Source organism: Lontra canadensis, unplaced genomic scaffold (genome assembly GCF_010015895.1).
Source record: "Lontra canadensis isolate GAN:19392208 unplaced genomic scaffold, GSC_riverotter_1.0 scaffold11, whole genome shotgun sequence".
In the NCBI taxonomy this organism is placed as follows: Eukaryota; Metazoa; Chordata; class Mammalia; order Carnivora; family Mustelidae; genus Lontra; species Lontra canadensis.
In genome coordinates, this window is record NW_022631005.1 from 2,808,723 (window position 1) to 2,831,988 (window position 23,266).

General features: G+C 42.4%; 1 protein-coding gene across 1 annotated transcript in view; it reads right to left on the bottom strand.

Moving 5' to 3' along the window:
• Positions 1-23,266, bottom strand: part of PDE11A (phosphodiesterase 11A) — a 381,258-nt gene that overhangs the window by 43,578 nt on the left and 314,414 nt on the right. Inside the window, exons 14-16 of the mRNA XM_032855980.1 lie at positions 20,744-20,834; positions 17,279-17,379; positions 4,598-4,675 (exon numbers count right to left, since the gene is read on the bottom strand). Of these exons, the coding sequence (XP_032711871.1) occupies positions 4,598-4,675; positions 17,279-17,379; positions 20,744-20,834 (270 nt within the window). The remainder of the gene's footprint in view (positions 1-4,597; positions 4,676-17,278; positions 17,380-20,743; positions 20,835-23,266) is intronic.

A 23,266-nucleotide genomic window follows, 5' to 3' on the forward strand; every position in this document is an offset into this window, starting at 1 on the left:
GACTCGAATGCCTTGGAAACATGTCTGCTTCCCAGATGGCAAAGCGTGATGGTAGTGGGGTTTGTGTAACTTCCCCAGGAAACCCCTCCAGGGAACCTGGCGGAGTGGCAGGTAACAATGGGTCATTCAAAGCACCGCCAGACACATGGGCCTCAGCAGCCCCTTCTAGGAGTTGGGCAGCATCTAACCCCAAGCTCCCCTGTGCTAAGCGCTACGAGGAGCAATGCAGAGGTGCACTCTTCAGATTTGAGCTTCTGTGACAAGCACTCTGCTTGTGCCATACTAAGCACCGACCCACGAACTACTAACTAAATGAATCTTTGGAACCCTCAGAGGAAGGGACCATTATTCCCATTTTCCAGAGAGGCAAATGGAAGCATGGAGAGATTAAGTAACTTTCCCAAAGTGAGTAAGGATTCAGGATTCTGTGTTTAAGACAAAGCTACCAGACCCCCTCTTGCTACACTCAGGTGCTTCTTCTTTTAGGTTCTGCTGGTATCAGAGGGAGACAAGACTGTAGGTAATGCACTGAACTTTGCAATTTCTCTCCCAGACAGGAGAGAATCTCTATGAGGTTGCCTACTGGTACCATTAACTTGGACAAGACTTAGCTTCTATCTGCTCGATAATTCAAGGCTTACTTCTCACATTCGTGTCACCATTAATCAGCCAATCAGCAAGTGTATTGAGCATCTGTCTAGGTGCTCAGGTAGTGATCATTCTAATAGGGACCATTAATAGAGCAAGCACTACAGAGTAAGTTACGGAGTCTCTAGATGAGGTAGGGATATTATTATTACCTCCATTTTACAAAGTAAATAGTGTTTTGCATTCCTTGATCGGACAGGTTAGAAAGTTTGCCAGAGGTTACACAGTGAGGGCGTATCAAAGCTGGAGCTGGAATCCACAGGGTCTGACTGAAGGGTCTCTCTTTCCCTACAGTGGAGCAGGAAGTCCATTCTGAGAATGAAGACAGAAAAAGGCTGCGTGGGAGGATGGGATGGGGGAGTTTGAAACCTTTATCCAACTGGCACAGGGGAGTCTGTTTAAGGTTGGGGGCTCAGAGACAACCTAACTAGAACTTGCAGGCAGAACTTTAGGTGGTGGGTGGGAAAGGAGTTTGGAGAAGCCAAGAAGGGAAGCAGGGAGACCAGTTGGACAGTATCAATTGATAAGGGTCTAAAACAAGGAAGGGCAGGAGAATGCAAAGGCAAGGAGAAGGCTGAGAGATTCCAAAGGAAGAACCAAAGGGGGTGAATGAGTTGTTACTCTCTTATTCTTTTAGAAGTTATTCTTTTAGATCTAGCCTCTAGAAAAATTGAAAGGTCTTTTCTAGAGTCAGAGAGGAGGGAGGAAGAAGTTACTCTGGAGGTCCCCATAACTCTAGTCCAGTCTGTGGTGTTATGGAATGAATGGTCAGGAGCATGGAGGGCACAGCCAGCTCTGTGGTGGGGATGGGGAGGTGGCGTGGTAGAGGGGATGGGGGTTGGTGGGGGTGAGGATGGGGGTGGAGGCTGGGGGGAGGGGCTGCACCCGGAGTTTCTGATGCTTTTATCTCCCCTCCCCTCTATATGCCAAGTCATTTCAACAACAATCTTGTGTTAGCCGTTATTTTCTTGATTGGTTCTCCAGTTTTAAAACAATGAGCAATGAAAATGAATCCACTGTCATGTAAAAAACAGATTCATAGTAAAATAGTTCACGTATGAACTGAATTTGGCGCTCACCAAACAAAAAAGCGCACTTTGCGCTTTGCTCTCTGTGTCACGGTTTTTAAATTTTTTTTAAACACATATAAGACGTCCAAACAGGCAACACAAAATGACAGAAGTGAAGAAAGTCAAGCTGTGCTTTTTCGTCCTCGCCGTTACCGTTCCATCATTGTTTCTTCTGGACACACTGTCTGAAAGCAGGAATGTGACGCTCCGTAGGGTCAAAGACACCAACTAGCCGCGCAGCCGGCGCCCAAGGCTCTGCAGCGTGAGGAACTCACTGCGGGAGTGTGCTCGGCGCGCACCGGTGTCAGCGGCTGACCTCCCCCCGCGCGCTCTTGCAATGAACTTACAGGGGCCACACGCGTCCAACTAAAGGATAAGTAATCCTGTGCTCATCTGAAGCTTTATATCAATTATGTCGATACTCAACAGTAATCTCAGCAATTGTTTACGACTTCTACCAATGCAAGATTTTTCTTGGGCGGGGGGAGGGGGAACATATCTCATCGTTGACATTGTTAAGACTGCAGGCGCGTGGTGATGATCAAAAGCAGACAGACTTTTAGTTGGTTTTATTGCTATTTTCAAGTTCTCTAAGAGGGTGGTCCCTGGAGCCCCCTGCCCCTCAGTGCACTGTGGTCAGAGTCTAACCATGAAATGGGGGAGGGAAAGCAAAGGGGGGGCAGTGGAGAGCTCCTGGAGCACCTCTATTTTACACAGTCTCCTTCCAAATAAGATTTTTCTTCCATTTGGGGTTCCCTGTCAAAAGAACATTTGAAAAGCTGCAGAAAACACCTGGGTGGAGATGTGGAACGAGTGCTGCCATTTTAAGAGTTGTGCTTAGAAGAGAGGCCAGGCTGGAGTCACGTGAGAAAAGGTGGTAGTCAAAGCCAGCAGGAGGCTGAAGATTGAGAGAGGAATCTTGAAAATAGGTCTCGGGAGGTCCTTACATCTCTAGGGTGGTGGAGAGGGGAAGGGCTGAAGAAGGCTGAAGAGGAGAAGCAAGCGTCAAAAGAGAGTAGAAAATCTGGAAGCACAAGGCTCAGCAGACTCCAAGGCCCGGGAGAGCTTCAAGACAGAAAGGCCAGTGCAATTAGGGGCTGTGATGAGATCCGGGAAGAGAACAAGGGCCCTAGCATTTGATCCTTGGGAGGTGATTGGTGACTTTCAAAAGGAGCAGAAGTCCCATTTCACAGACTGAATTCCTCAGTAGAGAATAGCTAGCTACTCTGTGGTAAATCCGTACTTTGGAATACCGTGCGATAGGAAAAGCTGATGAGGTATGGACACGGAAGAACTTCCAAGGCATATGGTTGAGCGAACAAGCCAGTTCTGATTGATATATAAATGCGTAACTTATGTTAAAACAGATAAGTCGATACTCAACAGTATTTTTCCTTAGAATATATACATATATAAATGCTTTGGAAGTGGTTGGGAAGGATATAAGTTGATAACAGAGTGTGTATCTGTGTGTCGGTATGGGAATGGGGAGTGAAGCCCCGGGGAGGTCTGGGGGCTCATCTGTCATGTTTTCATTTATTACAGAAAAATATATTCCTATAATTACTTGTGAAACTAAAAATTATTTAAAAAGAAACACTGTCTTGCAAGAAGTTAGGAGGAGTGTGAGTCAAGTGTGGAACTGAAGGTTAAGAAGGGGACTATGATCGGACCTTGAGAAGAGGGCAGATTTTAGCAATGATTATTTTTTGCTTAAGGAGTTAGGAGCATATTTTTAGGCCTAGAATGGTCATGAGGGGAAAAAAGCAGATTTTGAAAATGCCAAAGGAACATAATCGGTAAGGTAAGTTCAGGGGTGGGGGAGGTGGAGGGAACAGAGTTAGGACACCTGGGAAGGGCTAGAGAGGAAGGGTCCCTTCCCACCCTGGACAGGAAGAAGAAAAAGGCCTGAGAAGATAGCTGAGAGAAATAGTGCCGCAGGCGGGGAGAAACAGAGGGCCTCTGGTGAGAAGTCCTCAGGAAAGAGCAAAGAGAGGTCAGGGGCAGAGGGAAGGGCAGAGGGAGGGCAAGCAGCCTTGGGTTCGGAAGCTGGAGGTGGTGGTGGGGGTTGCAGGGTACGGGGGTTGGGGGATGCTTGCATCGAAGCTATGGGCCGGTCACGACAGGGGTCCTCCTCTGGGTGATTCCAGTAGTCACCTGGCTGTGAACAGACACAGTGCGTGTCTGTCCAGGCCTCACAAGCTTTCCCAGGAATACTCAGCAGCTTTGGAACAGGGCTAAGACAGCAGAAGGTCTGGGGGTGGGTGAGGGAGGGGGTGGGTGAGAGAAAGAGGAATAGAGTCTAGCCAGCGGCATGGCTCCAGTCAGGGTGGTCAGATGTGCCACGAAAGTGCGGTGGTCTGTTTTTTCTAAACAACTAGGAAGAAGTTCAGTGAAAAGTCTAGAACAGACTCCTTATTTCTGCCACCCAAATTGTTGCTATTGGTTTTCTATCTACAATGCCTGTTGTCTCTAAAAAAACTTCCCAAAGTTAACTCTCTACTTTATTTTGGCTAACATTGTTTTCTAAAGTTCAAAAATCCACTCTCTCCTCAACATACACCTCCACCCCCACCCCCACGCCGCTTCCCCAGGAAAAAGAGGAAGTCACAGCTTGCTGAAACTGAACCAATTTGAACACCCTTTTCTAATTCTGAAGGCAAATTTATGGAGAGGGAGCAAAAATATTAAGGGATTAGAAGATGAAAAGACGAGCCATCTTTCTTTTCTCTAATTATTCAACCACTCTCTGAATGTTTTGTATGTAAGCCAAGATTTGTTACTTTAAGAAAATCACATGTGTGCCCTTACCCCTGTCAGAAAAGCATGGCTAAATCTTCAAATAATGAAGAAACACATAAACAAGAGCTGCTTCTTACCGAAATATATCACGATGGTTTTTGATGTTCCAATCATAGTCGCCTTTACTGACAAGTTCAAAGAATTCAGTCCTCCTCCTGCACAAAATCAAATGAAGGAAGAAAGAAAAAAAATCTGGAATGAAATTTCTCAGTCTGCAGGGCGACATAAACACATTTATGGGAAAATATAAGATCACCTGAACCAAGTAACTTAATATTTGAAATCATGAGGCTAAAGCACTATCAAAATAAATCACTTTTTAGAAAATGTTGAGGCTTCAAGAAAAAGCCACAATCATTTCTGAATGTATTTACAGCAGAGGAAATTATCGAGCCATAAAACAGAAAACAATGTGGTCCCGCATTTAGGATTACTGGCTATGAAGCTCTTGTGATGGGCACTGAAAGTCAGAGTGGGGAGGCAAGGACAAATAAAAAGCGGGAACTGAGCTGCATGAGGATTTGAGATAAGATAAACTCCCCGGTAGTAAATTCAGGGCAAATACTTTTTCTGGGTTAGAAAATAAGGATTTCAGCATTTCAGTGCTTAGCCACATGGTCTGTGGAGTCAGAAATAACCCTTTGAAGAGTGGCTCAGTCACCTCTGTGCTGTGCAACTTTGGGAAGTTACTTAAACCCTCTGAGTCTCCATTTCCAAATCTCTAACATGGGGATCGTATTCGCTAACTCACACAGTTATAGCGCTTATTGTGAGAATTAAATGCAAAGCACTTGGCGTAGTGTCTGTACCTAGAAATATCAGGTGCCCCAAGTGGCTAAGATATACCCAGGGTGTCCTGGGCAGCACAGAGGAAGGCACTGAACTTAGCTTGGAGGGTCATGGAACATCATGGAAGTCTTTCTGAAAGAGCTTGCCTGTCATCATTATCCTTGTCATCATATGCACCTGTTGTCATTTCAATCCTCTTAGTTATTCTAAGAAATCACTAGAAGGCAAACTCCATGAGGACAAGGGCCTGGCCCCTTTTTCTTCACTCTTGGATCCCCTGTGTCTACAATAGTGCCTGATGTGTAGGAGTAGCTCAATAAATACTTGTCGCAGTGACCAATGAATGAGAATGATTACCTCGGAAACCTATTCATTTTTAACAATAACTCTCCAGCCATTGGTTTCACCTCGAATCTCATGGTACTGGAGTATTCACAGTTGCCATTGGAGAGATTGTGATAAGAAAACAACATAAAATCTATCCAACAAAGCTCCCTTAGATTCTGGAAGACTAGATTCCCACGAGACCAAGAGGACAACAAAACAAGTTGTGGGAAGTTTAAGAACATCATTCCCATCTGATGTCCGACCCTCCCCTTCCACTAATATTGTTATATCTGCTGAGAGTATTTTCAATATATGAGACATAATATCCCTGATGCAAAATGGAGCCATATTACCTAGATGGTTAACTTGATGCAGAAAAGGATGTTTTAAAAAATGCAAATCTGTGATACGGCAACTGAACAGAACCTTAAGGATAGACTTCCCAACTATGGAAACTTTAATAGCTAGAGTTCCTGGTGTCAAAGTCTTAAATCAACAGGACCCAAAATTGGCCATAGGCTTCCCATTGCGTTAAAACAAAACTAGATTCCACTGCATTGGGACAAAGGGGATTATCCACTATCCCTAGGGGATGGTGAATAGAGAAGGGGTGGGAAGAATCTGTAGGGGACAGAAAAATGTGACATATTAATTTTATTTTTCCTCCACTGACAAAACTGTGTCTATTTCTTGATATTTATTCTGATGTCCAAAGGTTTGACTATGACCTCAGAAGGCAACAGGACTTTCTGAACACCATAGCTTTGTCAAGTTCAGTCACTGGTGAAACCATGTATATCATACACGTGGCAACATGCTTGCTCACACAAACAGTCAAATAGATACTTTAATGTTTGAAACCAAAGTGCATTTTAAATTTATTTAAGTTCCTGAAAGTAACCACCTTGAACGATCAGGAGATGGGCTTAATCATTTTCATAAGGCTGCAAAAAGGATTTGGAAGTAATGATATGCAAAGGTCACACCACAAATTTTTTATGCATGCTTAATATGTTTTAAAAGGTATACACATTGGGGCGCCTGGGTGGCTCAGTGGGTTAAAGCCGCTGCCTTCGGCTCAGGTCATGATCCCGGGTCCTGGGATTGAGCCCCGCATCAGGCTGTCTGCTCAGCAGGGAGCCTGCTTCCCTTCCTCTCTCTCTCTGCCTGCCTCTCTGCCTGCTTGTGATCTCCGTCAAATAAATAAAAAAAATCTTAAAAAAAAAAGGTATACACATTACATATCAGACATAGAGAACGCATGTACCGCTTCATCATCCAGCCTAGAAATAAAGCTTTACCTACCCTTTCGAAGTCCTGAGCAGCTCTGCTCTCTTGCTTCTGCCTCCCTCCCTCCCACCACAAGATGTCCATTTCCTAAATTTTGTAGAAATCATCTTCGTTTAGAGCCTTCTAATTTTATAGGAAATTCATGCAAACTATTGCTCTGCATGTTTTGAGACTTTATAAATGCTGTCCTTGTGCTGTATGTATTCGTTAACAATGTGCTTTTCTTGCTCAGCATTTGTAAGATTCACCCACAGTGTTACGTATAGTTCTATGCGGTCATTCCGTGTATTACTATCCACTGTTCATTTACTCACTTTCCTGATGATGAAGGTTTAAATTATTTCCAGTTGTTTTGCTATTATGTATTACATAGAATGCTTCTATGAACATCCTTGTGTATGTCTCCTTGCGAATTTGTGTGCATTTTCTCTCTCTGCCTGTCTCCACGCATGCGCCACGTGCGCACACACGCAGGCACACGCCTGTGTACTGTTGCTGGGTCATAGAGTGGTTTGTTTTCTATGTTTGTGTTTTCTTTATAATTATAGACTGTTAGAGGCATATGTTTGAGAAACATCTACTGTTTCTCTCATTTCAAAGGTGAGGAAACTTAAGGTGAAGGTAGGCGAGGTGATTTTTCCAGGTCCCATGGCAGACTAGAGAGATTATCTAGGGCTTATCTAGGGAGATTCTAAGCACCCAGCCTCCCGGTTCTGGCCTCTGAGATCATCTTTGTAAACCATGAGTAGCGTGGATCCTCGGGCTGGAGAGCCCAGCGTGTTGAGAGGATAAGGACAGCAGTGGCCCACAGCCCTCATGAGATGTAATGGCTTTGCAGGCACATGCTCCACGGGCGTGCCAGATGTCAAGTCCCACGGTGGGCACCAGACAGGTGTTTGTGGCGTCAAGAAGGGGATGCCCCAGACAAAAGTGGCAAATGGCCCAGGCCAAGTTGGTCGTTCGAGGCTCCAGGGAGCATAATTCTGAGCTCCTCCTTGGTGATGATCATTACAAAGCAACAATGGTATAGCCACTGTGATGATGAGAAATGCATTTGCCTGCACAGCTGCTCCTTTTAGCATCTATATGTGTATGTGTATGTAGGTTATATTGACTCAACAGCACAAGCATAGGTGCAACTGTTAGACATAGGGGCACTTTTAAAAACACAGGACTCCTAAAAGGAACATCTACAAAAGTACAAAGTTACCTAATACTCCCCGGATCCAAGCTCTTCCGCCATGAGGAACTGTATCATTAACTTCCCAAGCAGATCGCTGGGAACCTTGGTTTTCAAGGACAATGGCAAATACCTCGGCTAGTGAAAAGCAACTTACTGGAAAATCTCATTTATAATCAGATATGTTTTTATTAGGCTTTTATCCCGCTCTCCTGACATATGCTCCATTTAGAAAAATAGCAGTCTTTAAAAAAGCATCATTTGAACAGAACTGCTAAAATTACCCTCAAAAATAATTCTAAAGATTGGTTACCAGTCACCCGTCACCACACTAAAAATCTTTCTGGTTTGTAATCTATCTTGCACAAGACACCTTTTATTTGTAAAGTGAGAAATCACCATTTCTGTGTTTATTTTAATCAAACCATTTGGGAGGTAAATTTATATATCTATACATGCATATATGTGCACACATTCTTTATCTTTCTGTTCATCTCGCTGCTCCAAATCTACTAAAAGTCCATGAACGTTAGGAAGGATTTACTGCCACATTGACAAACTGTCATTGTGATTGTCTGCAATGTCAGCCCCAGAATTATCAGGTAGCAGCGATAGGAGTGTGTGTGTGTCGGGGGGGGGGGGTGGGGGGGAGGGGGGGGAAGAGATCTGTTCTTTTGGTATTCTTACAGCTTATTCAACAGGCAAATCACAGGTCTGCGGTTGATTGCTAAATGTAGGCTCCAGAGAGATTTATGGAATTTGGGCGCCAAAGCACCTGAGAGGAATAGAAAATTAATATGCAGATGTTAACTCTAGTAATTATGACTAAAGGAAAAAGTTATATATTCAATTTTGAAAGTGAATTGCTCCCATCTTTAGACTAGCACTGATAAGAACCTGAATGAAGTTACTTGTCGGAAGCTGGGCTTTTGCTGATATGAATAAAATGGTGAAATGCAGGAAATGGAAAGGCTAGAATGCCTGAATGTTGAGAATGGCCGAAGATTAGACAACACAGGGCCCAAGAGTCGTTCAGTCCAAGCACAATCACCAGACCAAGAGATGGTACAAGGCACTGCTAGATGGCACGTGCCCTACTGGCTCCTGCATTTACTTTGGCCATAGCACTCCTCACACTCTGGTAATTACTAGTTTTCTCTCATTCCCATGGGTGCAGAGCCCCTGAGGTAAGAGATATATGTCTTACCTGCCTGTGCATCCCCAGAAACTAGCACAGTGCCTGAAGAAGTGTATAAAGAAGGCACCAATAAATGCTAGTGGATGAATTTCTCATGTTTTATTCAGTTGCCATATCACGTGGGTGGGGACATGGGATGAATATATGTGAAAGTGCTTTGAAATACACCAAAAGGGGGCAAAAGATTTCTTCCGTCCACCTGCTGTGGGGCCTGTTCTAACTGTAGAATAATTTCAGCAGGTTAATTCATTAGGGTCTATTAAAATATAGGAATGGGTTAAGCCTTCTAAGTCATTATACCTTCCTCTGCATTGATTATCTTTCTTCTTTCCAATATGGTGGCTAAGTTGAGTGCCGGTAGCAGCGGAAGTTGAAAACACTAAGCAGAGCGGGCTCTTAATAAACATTTGTTGAGTGATGAATGAGTGAATAGTCCTGCCTGAATAGCAAGAGAAGCATTTGTTGAGTTCCTGTTGTATTTAAAAAAATAAATTGTTCTAGATAGTAATCTAATTTTAAAAGGATGGTCAAACTATAACTCCTTTAATAATCTAAAATAATTTAGCACATTTTGCTGTCATTATCAGATGTTTTTGAAAAATGTTACTTCTTGCCTCCCCTTGGAAAGACAAAGACAAAGATACCATTAGACTGGGCATTTTCCATAATTGCTGATGAATGTTTGTAGAGCACAAAGGGAAATGGAAAATTTCAGTTTGAAGATCCATTTGATTAATTTAGAGAGCCAGTTGGAAAAGGATTGAGCATCCAAATGGATTTGTAAAATCTGAAGTGTTGGATAATTCTCAGTTTCTTATAGTAGTCTGAGGCAATGTGGCATGGAGATGTGAGCACAATGCGATGACTTTGTGTAAATTACTTACGCTAGTCCATGCATGTATCCTGATCTGTTAAGATGGGGATAATAATATCTACCTTGGAGGCTGGTACGAGAATTCAATATCAAAAAGCTAATATTTTGAGAACTCATTACATCAGGCAGCATGTCAGGTTTTGGGCCTCCAAGAGGGAGATGTCTGCACTCACAGGGCCACCATGATGGTGGAGATACAGGAAGCTGGTGTAATGCTAGGACGTCGCTGGGCGCAGGGAAGGCGCCTGCTGAATGCTGGGTGAGAGAGTGGCATGTGATCACAGCCTTTGGGCATGGATGCTAAATGGCTATTGTCGACTGTATTAAAGCTAAAGAATTGCCAACTTCTGATGCCTCAGCTTAGCTCAAGTGTAGACGAAGAGCCTCTGATTGCCCTCTCAGCCCCACCAGATAGGCTCCTGAGCAGCTCTAACCTGGAGCCTCCACCTCCCCACCCTTCTGATGGAGGTTATTTGAATTGCTATCTGCTGGCTGCCTAGTGTGCTTGCAACCGGCCTCAGGTGTGGGCACACTCAAGTGACTCCTGCCCCTAATGTCTGAGTGTTCCCAGGCTTGGCTTCAGTTCCAATAGTTGTAGAACCGCAGAGAGAATGCCACCGTCATTAAAAACAGTTTGGGGTCCAACTTCCTGGTTCAGATCTCACTCTTATCAATTAACACTGTGAGCAGTTTACTGAGTGTCTCCGAACATCAGTTTCCATCATGTATGTTATGATGTCAAAATAGTGCCTGTGCTAACAGGACTGCTCTAAATATTAAATGGGATAATGTGTATATAAAGCTCCTAAGTCAGCACTCAGGAAATACTAGTTGTTGTTTTTATTAATAATCATCTCTGTTAACTTCATGCAGACAAAAAGATAGGGCATTTGTGACTTCCCTTTGAAGTTTTAACGCTTCTAATTTTGGACCTCTTCCTCTGGCTACCCACACTCCAACAAGCGGCATCCTTTATGGGGTAATTTCTATTAAGTTTTCTAACTAAGTGATTTTTTTTCCTTATATGGTACTTTCAGTGGTCAAAGTTATCAAATTCAAATGATTTAAATTTACATTATTTAGATTATTGAAATCTTAGTTATTTAAACTATCAAGTAATCTTTCTAATAGGTAATCTCCTTTGGCCACCACAAAGACCTTAGGGGATGGTTACGGGTGTTATGCCTGTCCCCATGCTGCTGACAAGAACCCAAGGCAAAGAGAGATTAAGTGAGTGACTCCCTCAAAGTCACATGGCTGGTTACCGATAGGGTACATCTAAGTCCTGCTTGAGATGCTGAAATTACTATTTAATTATCAAAGCCTTATTCACTGCAGGGACTCAGAAACAGGCACAGAAATCAATTTCAGAAGATCACTGAGCAGAAACTGGAAAATGTTTTCAGTGAGTTGGAAAATCAGACTAAAGAATTAACCCTGGACTTGGGTTGTGAAGCCTAGAAATTCACACCAAGGTTTTTTTTAATTGTTTGTTTTATTTTTGTTTTTTAAACCTATAAATTCTGTTTTCATCTATCACTTGTGGTATAGAATCCCCAAAATGCCCAAAGCCATTAGAAATTAAATTTACAAGTTTCTGTGGTTGTTTTTTAAAGGGGTTCCATATTTATAGGAATCTTATTTTCCTCTTTTGGCACATGGCAGTAGATCTCTCCTGTGGAATGGGTCATAAATGCTCCAAAAGATGCAAAAGAGCTTCCTCCTGCCTGCACTGGCCCTTTCTACAGTGCTTTCCCTTTCCTAGGGGAGGAAGGCAGTAAGCTTCCTTTTTGGTTGACCTCAAGAGTATCAGGACTTTTTTTTTTTTTTTTTTTTTTAAAGTACGCTCCTTGCCTAGTTTGGAGCCCAATGTGGAGCTTCAACTCACAACCCTGAGATCAAGACCTGACCTGGGATCATGAGTCGGAGGCTTAATGGGCTAAGCCACCAGGGCGCCCCTTGACTTTCAATTTGAGTAGCCAGGGCAGAAGAACCAGAGATAATTCAGACCCTTAGAGAGTAGTTGTGCCAGGCTACCACACCCTCCTGGTCCACCTTTCTTCAGATATTGCTGCACCGAGCTCCTGCCCAAGCTGCGCGGTGCCTCACTTCCTGCTGGTGGGGGGATGGGGGGTGGGGAAGCTGCTCTGACTTCCTGTGTGGGATGGGGACTGCTGGAGAAATCTCTAGTCCTTGGATGTGTATGTCACGGAAGTCCCAAGTCCTGGGAGTTCACACACATGGAACAACCTTGGCTAGTGGAGAATGGAGGTGAGTGGGTAATTTTGAGGTGCAGCATCTGAGGCTTTTCAGACAATCCCTATGGGATCAAGCGCAGTTGACCACAGTGATGACCAGCTAGGAGATGTGTCCTTATAATAGCTTCCTACCTCCTGTTTCTGGTGTCACTTCCAAAGCTATGCTAACTGCACTCTAGCCCTTGTCTCCAGTTCTGCTTTGGGAGAGGGGAAACCCATGCTGGTTTTCAAAGTAAACTGATTGATATACATCTGGGAAGGTCAATGTCCCATGTAATGTATCCCCGACTCAAATGACAACTATTTCTTGATTCTTCCATGAGAGAAGGAACACCAGGATTGCAGAAAAAGCCCTGAAAAAGCAGTTGTGGATTTCAGTTTAGCCACTAATTAGTTATGAGACCCAAGCCACACCATTTGACCTTTTGGAGCTCAGTACCTGATCTACAAAATAAAGGAGATGAATTGGATTACATCACGTGTAACATCCCTTCCATTTCCACAATTGTATATTTGTGAATAAAAGCATCTGCTTGACAGTTTGTAGTGGCTGCGGATCCCCTCATTAACCCTAGGGATTGTTTTCGCTAAAAATATGGCAACACTTTAATGCAACTTTAGACAAGCAAGTGAATCAGCCTCCTGAAGGTCTAGATTAGGGAAGGAGCAGCTATTTGGTACCTCAAAAGACAATAACGCTGACAAAAAGAGAACAAGCTGGCTTCTTTGGGAGTCAGCAAACAGCAGGGTCTGCAGCATTAAGATAAGAACAGAGTAATGAGAAAAGGAGTTGCAACTAACTTCCTTGGCTGCGTCCCAGCGGTCACTCAGTGATTCGACACATCCCTAACAGGCCTTGATAAATGGACTCCAACTGGGGAGATTTTTTTTTTTCCTCCTTAGAAGTTACTTGGAAACTTGGCTTGGGAAAATGCTTTGACTTTAAAAAAATAACACAAAATCCTGCAAGTGTCAGAGACAGGAAGTAAAAACATTGAAGGGATATAGGCCTCCACGAATCCCAAATCAAGGAACATCATTCCAGAAAAAAATGGAAGATTGGGACACCTAAGTTAATCATGAGGGTCACAAAATATGCAAAATATAAACGGGCTATAAAGCAATGAGGTTGCAGGTGTTGCCAGCATTTACAAGACGTAAAAGACAGAGGACATAGGTATTATTATCTCCATTTTACAATGAAGAAAAAAGGCTCAGAGAGGTGACTAATTTGTCTGATGACACACAGCCAGGTGGTGGCAGAGCTGGAATTTTTGTTTTTAAAATACATATTAAAAATTAATTAAATTTATATTTATCAAGGTAATACAGGCATGTAGTTAACAAATCAAACAGTACCAAAAAGCACATAATGAAACAAAACAATGTTTTCCTTGGGGTGCCTGGGTGGCTCAGTCATTAAACGTCTGCCTTCAGCTCAGGCCCTGATCTCAGGGTCCTGGGACAGAGCCCTGCATCAGGTTACCTGGTTAGTGGAAGGCCTGCTTTTCCCTCTCCCACTCCCCCTGCTTGTGTTCCCTCTCTCACTGTGTCTCTCTCTGTCAAAAAAATACATACAATCTTAAAAAAGAAACAAAAAACAAAAAAACCAGTGTTTTCCATATTGCTGCCTTTTGTCCTTTGAGTGTATTTCCTATGCTTTCATTTCCTGTTTTATTTTTGCTGTAGTAATCTTAATTTCAAGAGATTTTTCTTCTTCTATGGTCACTCCTATTATTTTTTTAAAGCATCCTGTTCTTGTTTCATGGATGAATATCTTAGCTGTCTAAGGGCATTGGGTTTTTGGGTTTTGTTTTCTTTTTCTCCCTGTTTGCTCTGAATATCATTTTTCCCTATTTTTTTTTTGGCTTCTGTATTTCATATGGGAGACCTTACAAAATTTCCTGTGATCCTCCATATCAGTTTGAATATAATAGTAAGGCATTGAAAGACTGAGCATGAGTTGTATTTATGCATCCCACACCCACATTACATGGGACAAATTTATACTAAAAATTATTCATTGTTTATATGAAATTCAAATTTAACTGGGCTTCTTATATTTCTATTTGCTAAATCTGACATCCCTGTGTATATGATCTATGAACTCTTAACTTCTGGGTGACTGGGCTATGGGTTTTCAATCCAGAGATTTGTTCCATTTCAATTCATTCCCTCTTCTGAGCTCTGTATCTCCTTCCCACGTTGTATTTTCCTCAGTCCAGAGTCTGCTCTTTCATTTCTCCAGGGAATAAATCTCTAGCTATCTCCAGGGGTAGAGGAAGGGAAGCTAACTGGCTACTTTGGGGGAAGACTTTGTGGGCTCTGAGCATTGTATAAACTGGCTTGCTATCAATCTCCTTGTTTTACTTAAGCTTTGAGAGTCACATCCCCTTTCCATGGCACGTTTTCTCTCTGGGCTCCAAAAAGGTCTTACAGGGCAAATTATCCTGCTTCTCAGAGCTGTTCTCTTCTGTAGGTTCTGCTTTTCACTTCTACTCTTTTAGGTCAGTTACTATTTGTTGGTCAGCCTTCCATTTTCCACTAATGTATTGACATCTCTTCTCAGTTGTGGTATGTCCTTTTTCTTTCTGCTTGCAGATTTATGCCTTTATTTTTCTTTTAAATTTATTTGGTGTCCTTTCAGTGGAGTTTCAGGAGAGAGAAGATATAAACACCTGGGCTCAATCTACCAGGTTTAACTAGAATGCCAGAATGCAATTTAAATCCAGACCAGCATACCTTCAAAGTCTTTCTCCTTCCACAATACCATATACTAAGTCATTCAGCAGAATCCAACAATAAATACTTATGGCATAGGTTGCTAGTTGTGCACTCTAATATCCATCCTTTCTTTATTTAATAATAGGGCCCAGTCACCTTACAGGCAATACAATGGCACTAAATCCATATTTCTCAATAATAATAGGGCCCCTACCTTTTTTACCAGGGCATACGGCTACCCAGAATGGTAGCTTCCTTTCCCAAACTTCCTTCAACCTAGGTATAGCTGAATTCTGACCAAGAAATGTGAGTGGAAGAGTTATGCAGAGCTTCCAGAAAACTTCCCTAAAAGATAGCTTGCATCACCTTTTGGCCTCTATCCCCCTGTCCCTTCTTTCTGCAGCTGCAATGTAGACATGATGGGAGGAGCTTGAGCAGCTATTTTGGACTAAGGTGGAAACCATGTGCTGAAGGCAGCAGCTCAGAAACATAAAAGGAGCACTGGGTTCCCAGTGACTTAGTGTACTACTCTACCAACTCCAGATTGCAGATCTTTAGATTTCTTTTATGTGACAGAGACGTAAGCCACTGCTATTTTGGGGTTTCTTTCCCTTACAATTGAATCTAATTTGAACTGACACAATCCCAAAGTGCAGTACTATTTCAAAGAGAATGAAACAGGCTTTCTAGAAAAGGTGATGGAGGAGACCAGCCTTCAAGGAATGTTTGGCGTGGGGCGTGGGGCGGGGGGAGTGGTGCGGGAGAGGATCTCATGCAAACAGTGTGATTAGGGCACAGGCACCTCCCGAGATGTTTTCGAAGGGCAATATGTAGACCAGTCTGGTTGGAGTAGACAAATCAGGTAGGAGAGAAGTGGAAGATAAGGAGCAAAAATGGTTGGGGGCAGATTGTGGAAGGCCTTGAAACTTGAAAAAATGTTTCGAGGTTGCTTTGAAAGCAATGAAGGCACTGAAAGTTTTTGAGAAGGAAGTTGGAGATACAGGATTAGAATGTGAGGAAGGGTTAGATTGAAGAATTCCAGAGCATTCTACGTACCTATACAGGGTTATGTGGAGATGAGGCTGAGGGGACAAATCTGAGTAGAGAGAGAAGAACATGGGTTCAAGAACTTATTTGTGGGAACAAGGTGAAAAGATACCTACAAAGAACCCAGAAAAGGAGGACAAAAAGGAGCTGGATGTTGGGGAAGAGAAGAGGGTAGAAATCGACAGTGAGAAGTCCGTAAACCTTCAGAGGTCTCAATGAAGCTAGACAATATCAGAAATGAGTAACGGACATTGGATTTGAGGACAAGAAGCTTCTGGTGACCTCTGACAGAACAATTCTGGTTGAATGTGAAAGGGCACATGAGTCTACAAAGTGTAAATAGGTGTTAGGAAAATAAAGGTACTAACGTGTTCCATTCATCTAAAAGGTAGTCAGTAAAAGAAAGGCAAATTGAAAAGCAATTAAAGATCTCCAGGGGATCCAGTGAAAGAATTTGTTAAGGAAGGGAAATGGGTCTTTAAGAGGAAACTGCATATTAGTGGAGGAAGAGACTTCCAGCCTGCCAAAAGAGGTGGTACAGGACGGAGCAGGTCTCAGAGGAAATAAGAGCGATGAAATTTCCACCTCAGATGGAGGCTTGAACTTTGGAGAAAAGGGGGACCTCTCTAGTTCTCTAGAGAACTAGAGGAGAGGCAAGAAAGGAAGACTTGGATTTCAAGTCAACCTTTCAGCAACAAATGTTTCACTAGCATCATCAGAGTCATTATGGATCTGACCAGAAATAATGGTCCAAAACAGCAATCTTAAGACAGTCTCTAAAATGAAAATGAAAATGGCCATCACTTAGCTTCAGAGTCAAAAGTTTCCCACAAAGCTCATAAAATAGAAGAAACCTGTAAATTTCACAATGGTAGCCCTGATTTTCTTGTCTTACAGATTCCACCTTAATGAAGTTCATTTAGATGAGAGAAAAACAACAAAAATTTAGCTCATTTACACATTGATACCAGTGTTGGAGTAACAGGCAACCTCCAACGTGGACCTGAAAATTAATTACAGGATGAAATTTTAGATATCCATTTGTCAAATAGATCAAATGCCAATACCTACTCAAAGTACAGCGTGAGGTCCGTTGCTAATATTGACTGCTTCAAAAGCTGCATAAGGTCACTATATTCCTTGGAGGACAAATTAGCAAAGATGTTGTGACCCTGTAATGAGAAAGTAAAAGGTCACTAAAGACAACATTAGATCTGAGGATGTTGATTACATATGTTTCCTATATTAAAAAAAAATTATGGGCACATGATAAAACCATTTAAAACAATTTAATGACATTTTGTGCAAATACAAACAGATTCTCGGGAAGACAGAGCAAAGTCAGAAAGTACAATCCTCTTAGAGGGCCACCATGGGGCACTTTATTATCCTTTATTAGACTTTATTAGTCCTAAATAGGAAACTCTGAAAATGTTTAAACTTACTGTGGTCAGGTTTGTCCCAACAACTCCATCTGACTGCCACTTCCTGTAGAATTTACTGAGTGTAGAAGTTGACAAAACATTTGCGAATCTTTCTGACCCTAAAATGAACACTAGTTTCACTTATAATGACTTAAGTTGGCATTTTGGGAGCACCTGCTATAGCAACAAATGACTTCAAGGACGAAGAATAAAAACCCTCAGACCAGCGGTTCTCAGCTGAGGGTGATTTCGGCAATGGGGACTTCTGGCAATTGTTAGAGACACTTGATTGTCACACTGGTTGGGCATGTTGTTGGTGGGTAAAAGCCTGGGATGCTGCGTAGTGTCTCACAATGCACAGGAGAGCCCTCACAGCAAAGATTTACATAGTCCAGCATGGCAACACGGCTGAGTCTGAGAAACTCTGCGTGAAATTGTAAAGATACATCCCAATGAAGTGTGTGGTAGTTTGAGCTCAGTCTGTCATCACTGAGGGGCTAGAATGTATATGGTAGGTTTCTTGGCATGGTTCTTGGGACTGGTAAGAGGACTCTGACCTAGGAAAACTTGCACCTGTATCTCCAAACCTTTGCAAAGCACATTTCTTTTCATCAAAATGTATTTTAGCTGCATGAGACAGTTCTGCTATGTTTTTATAAAGTGAAAAAAAATCCTTGAGTAGAGTGACCGACAATTCACTTACTTTGCTTTGAAAGTCAGGGACTTTTTCATTGATCAGGTTTTCCTAGCATGAATTAAGAACTCATAAACAGGAGGCCCGGGAACCGGAGGAGCTTTAAACCTGGTGTTGAGAGCCAGAAGATGCTGAAGAAGGAAGGGGCAGAATGACTGCCTGAGAATAAACTATTCTCTACCAAGAGGTAAATTAATTCTTTTAGGGAACCAGAATATCAATTAGCAAATTAGTTTTTACCAGGCACCAGATGATAATCACCTTCCCTGTGTTAATTTATCTTATTGGGTGAACTCTCCACTCCTCAAAGACTAGAGTATATTGGTTCCACTTGGGACCAGGTCCAATATTAATAATAATTTTCAAATGAACTCTTCCAGACCCTTAATTCAGCCATTAGGAAGAAGACAAATAACTAAACGTAGGCCATGCCATAATTCTGCCCAGGATTCCTTGCCTGAGCCTTGCCCCATGGATCAATCATGGGGTGGTGTGCTGGGGGCCTGGGAGAAAATGGGTGGAAACTATGGAAAAATCGTCACCCGGATCCAGACTTGCGCATCTAGCATTTCCCGGTGAGAGAGATATAACCTTTAAGAGCAAGTTACGGTAAAAAAATACGTGGCACTCAGGAGAGACTTGGTCTAAATTCAAGGATCTTGATCATTTTGTGAGAGAGCGTGCTTTACCAATTTTAAAGCACATGTCGTAACTGACAAATTTACAGCTAATAGTGATAAAGCTAGCCAGATAAGCTTTAATAGAAAAAAATAGCTAATTTATAATCAGAGTATTGTTTGTATGTAAATTGGCCTTCTACGGTGGTGCCTCGAGGGTTTAGTCTGAAATACTGCTTCTGCTCCCTGTTCAGGGGGGAGTGGTATTGATGAAAAGTAAAACCAAATGTGGAGGGAGAAAGGTCTGGAGCAACTTTCCGCCAGCCTCTGCCTCGTTTGAAAAGCAGAGTCAAATGATATCTGCATGTTTGCCTTTCTGAGGAGCAAGACAGAAGGGGAAGTGGGGGAAGCGCCAGGCCACGACCCACACACCAGTTGCTCAGGGGCATGGTTCCGTTATTATTGTTCTTCATAGGGAACCCTGGAGTGAGGGCCAGCCAATGTGTTTTGTTTGTCTGAAGGCAAATTCTGAGTTAGTGGGGTTTGTTTTTCCCAGGAAACAAACAAATGACCTTCTGAGAGACCCCAACACCCTGTTTATAGTCCCTGTTGCTACGAAGGTGGGGGGAGTTTCTGGGGTCAGAAGTACAGAATAGACAGTCTGCCCCCAAGCTTCTCCTTACCCTCCTGCCCGCCGTCTTCCACAGTGCTCAGTTAAAACACGGCTTACTTAGGAAAATTCCAGAGCTGCAGATGCTGGGATGCTGGTTTCTGTCAAAGTTGCTGAGAGCCTAACCTTTGATGTTTCATTCCCAACTGAAAATACATCTCCCTCAGCGGGTTTGCCCTTCCCCAGCCGCACTAGGTTCCGGAGTGCTGACTCTCCTTTATGGGGTCGAAGAAGGCTTTCGTGATATTGCAAAAGACATGCTTTCTCAAGATAGGCTGGAGGAAAAAAACCCTCCATATTTAATGATGCTATTCCAGCGAAGCAGGGCCTTAATGATGATAATAATAATAATTAATGGCACAGCTAGAGAACTGACAAATAATGGGGAACAGATGATCCCTTCTTGGCCTAAAAAAAAAAAAGTCTGTACGCCTGCAGAAAATTAAACAGATCCTTTCCTGGCAATTTAAAACTCAGATGCCTCAGCCAGAGTCAGTTAGTGGTTTTTCTTTTTCTCCGTGGAGAGCTAAAAGTACAAAAATCCAACTATTTCCAACTCCTGCATTGCCACATGAAACAAAATAAGGCATATGGCCTTGGCCCAGGGTCTCAAGTTTAGCTGCAATTCTCACTTTCCGACTGCTCCCACCAGCAATTTTGGGTTCTTTTATCTTTTATAGCCTTCTCAATTGTGCTAATAAAGTGTAATTTTCTCACCCTGTTTCTACTTCTACCGTCTTTTCAAATGGCTTTGGATTTTGCAAAACGGTAACGTTGGGCCACTCACTACTGGGATCAAGTCACTCTGTTAGTGGGCTTCCGTCCTCCTGAAGCAAGGCAAGCCTGTGCTCTGGTGACGAGCTACATAAGCAGTCCCCTCTGCTGAGTGAGTCTGAGAAGTCTTCTTACTGGTAATGAGACCCAAATGAATCCACTCAGGAAGAATTTGAATAAGGTTCTTGGCATCTGAAAAGAATTTTTTAAAGTCACGAAGAAAAACAATCATTTGGCCTAGAAAAACGTGCCCCTCTTCTCCATATCTACCTGTGATGCTACAAAGAAAGAAAGAGGTAGCAAACATCATTTTATTGGTTTACTGCCAAGGGGGGAAGCAGAATATTGGGTCTGTACCTCACTCTGAAGGATCATCACAGCGTGGTTAAAATGGTGGTGCTCCAAGGTAGCGGAAGTTCCATAGAGTTGGGCCAGGGCAGAGCCGCTCCTGAAAGAGGAAAGAAGGGTGAGTGACCCGGGACCTCCATCTGCCAACAATTCTTCCACACCAGCACTTTGGATCAAATTGCTTTTCCTGCTTTGGCTCAGGAACATGAGCATCTACATTCTCAGGAAACTGTGTAGTTCACTTATCCATGAAGGACATATTGTGAAAAACTTCTGTGTGCTAGGCTAGAGCCTGTGGATGATACAGCAATAAATGAGACTGAGTCGATGTTGGGGAGACATTTACAGACTAGCAAGGAACAGGACATGTGGTCATAAGGGAAGGTAATGCCCGTGACACAACAACATAGAAAGCGTTCCAGGTCCAAGCCAAGTGCTGTGGATGATTCTAGCTCAGGGGATACGATTCACGAACTAAACCTCATGTAGCCTCTGAGGGTCCAGAACAACTAACTGTCTTATACTAAATGCATTTAACTCTCCATGGAAAAAACCCTTGGGAATATTGGGCAGAGACCATTTAACCAATACATGTATGGCTGACAAGCTTGTACTACTGTTTCCCAGCCCACAGTCCTATTATATCTCAGGGTAGAACTCTGGAAAGTTCCCTGGTTTTGGAGTCAGACCCTGGATCTTGGTAATAGCTTGGACAATTACTTGGGTGCTTTAAGATTCAGTTTTTTTGTCTCTAAAATTATGATAATGCTATCTATCTCCTGTTATTTATGAAAATAAAATAAAATATTTGAAAGCGTCTATCATAATGCATGACATGTAGTAGACTGCAGTCTAGTAAATCCCATAAATCAGTTAAAACCCATATATATTTCCATTTAAAAAAGAAAATATTAATTGATAGTTGAAAAAATTATTTTGAATTATCTATAAATCTTGCTTATGTAGAACAATTTAATTCTCAACAGTATCAGTTAACCAAAGTGTTCCTTGGAAATGTCCAAGTGTGTTCATTTGCAGCTCTTGTGGATTAGGGATTAGAGCATTTTATGAGCTAAGAGAGATCCAGAGAATCCTATAGTTTAAAGGGCAATCCCAGGACTCTAATGACACATCCGGGTCCTTGTATTCTTTCCTGCTCATTCTAGAGAGTTTGGACATTAAAAGGGCGATTTGGCTTTTACTTGGAAATGCCAGAGATTGAGAGCTCACAGTGTGCCCTGCTAATGAGAGGAGGAAGAACTGCATTTTTGGTCAATGTGAAGGATTTTGGTCATAAGCTGCCTTCCATCTCCACTGTGAAGCGGCCCAAGGTCCCAGCCAGATCAGGAGCCCAGACACCTTGCAAAGGTCCTTGCAAAGATCCTTGCAAAGACTCAGAGCTGACCACATGTTGGGGGAAACACAGGGTTCCACAGGGATTATTTGAATACAGTTGGTAAGGAGGGAATTAGATTTTAATTGGGTGTGTGTTATTTCTTTTAATCTTACCTTAATCTATATCATTAAGTAAGTGAAAATTTGTTGGGCTAATCTTAATAGTCAGTGATTAATTAATATTTAGTTTTAGTTAGTATTTTCTATCACAAGTCATTTTTATGAAAATACATTTTTCAAAGTGTTCACTGTATACCTTTGTTTTTGAAGTTCTAGGAGGTCCTATGTGCATGCCACATCTAATTACCTGGCATGGAACAGGTGCTTAAAAAAATTAGCTGCTTGGCTAATAAGCTTACAGTGGTGTGGCTAGAGATTTAGTTTGAACTGGAAAGTTGACAGTAAAAAGTGTGTTAGCATATTTTGTAATAATGTTATTAATAATAATAACTATCATGAGTACCTACCTATCATACATTAGGCAACATAATAACGACTTACTATATCATTTCATCTAGTCCTGACAACCACCATGAAATAAGTGTAATTTTTCTCATTTTACAAAGGAGGAAACCGAGGCTCAGAGAAGTTATACAACTTTTCCAAGGCCACACAGCTGGCAGGTACCAGTTCTGGCCTGGAATCCAAGCTTGTAAATTTCTTCTCATTACATCATGAGAAAGATAATGTTCTCATTTCTGCTACTGAGTCTCCATTTTTGCCAAGGTGGTTGTCATCAATGAAAGAAGATTTCAAAATTTAATGGAGAATTCTACTTGTATAACTGCTAACCACAGGCTCAGATTCCTGTGATTTGTTTCTATAAGCCAGCCATGCCCAGATGCCCCTCACTTAGTGATGTGAATCCTGATAACAGTCATTGATACAAGCTAAGGTCACAATGCAACATATTCTCTCTTCCTTTATCATGTTGGTTTAGCGGACCTCACAAAAGTTAAACCAGCTAGAGGATCACAGATTACTTTATATTTTCTTTTTTCAGGATGACTGGGATGTTTCCTCCCTCAACCAGGGGACACCTTATTACAAATACTCCAGTGTTTCCTCTCCCTCTTCCCCAGATCCACAGGGCTTCTGAGTGCCACGCTCAATCAGATGTCCTCTTTGGGCATTTGC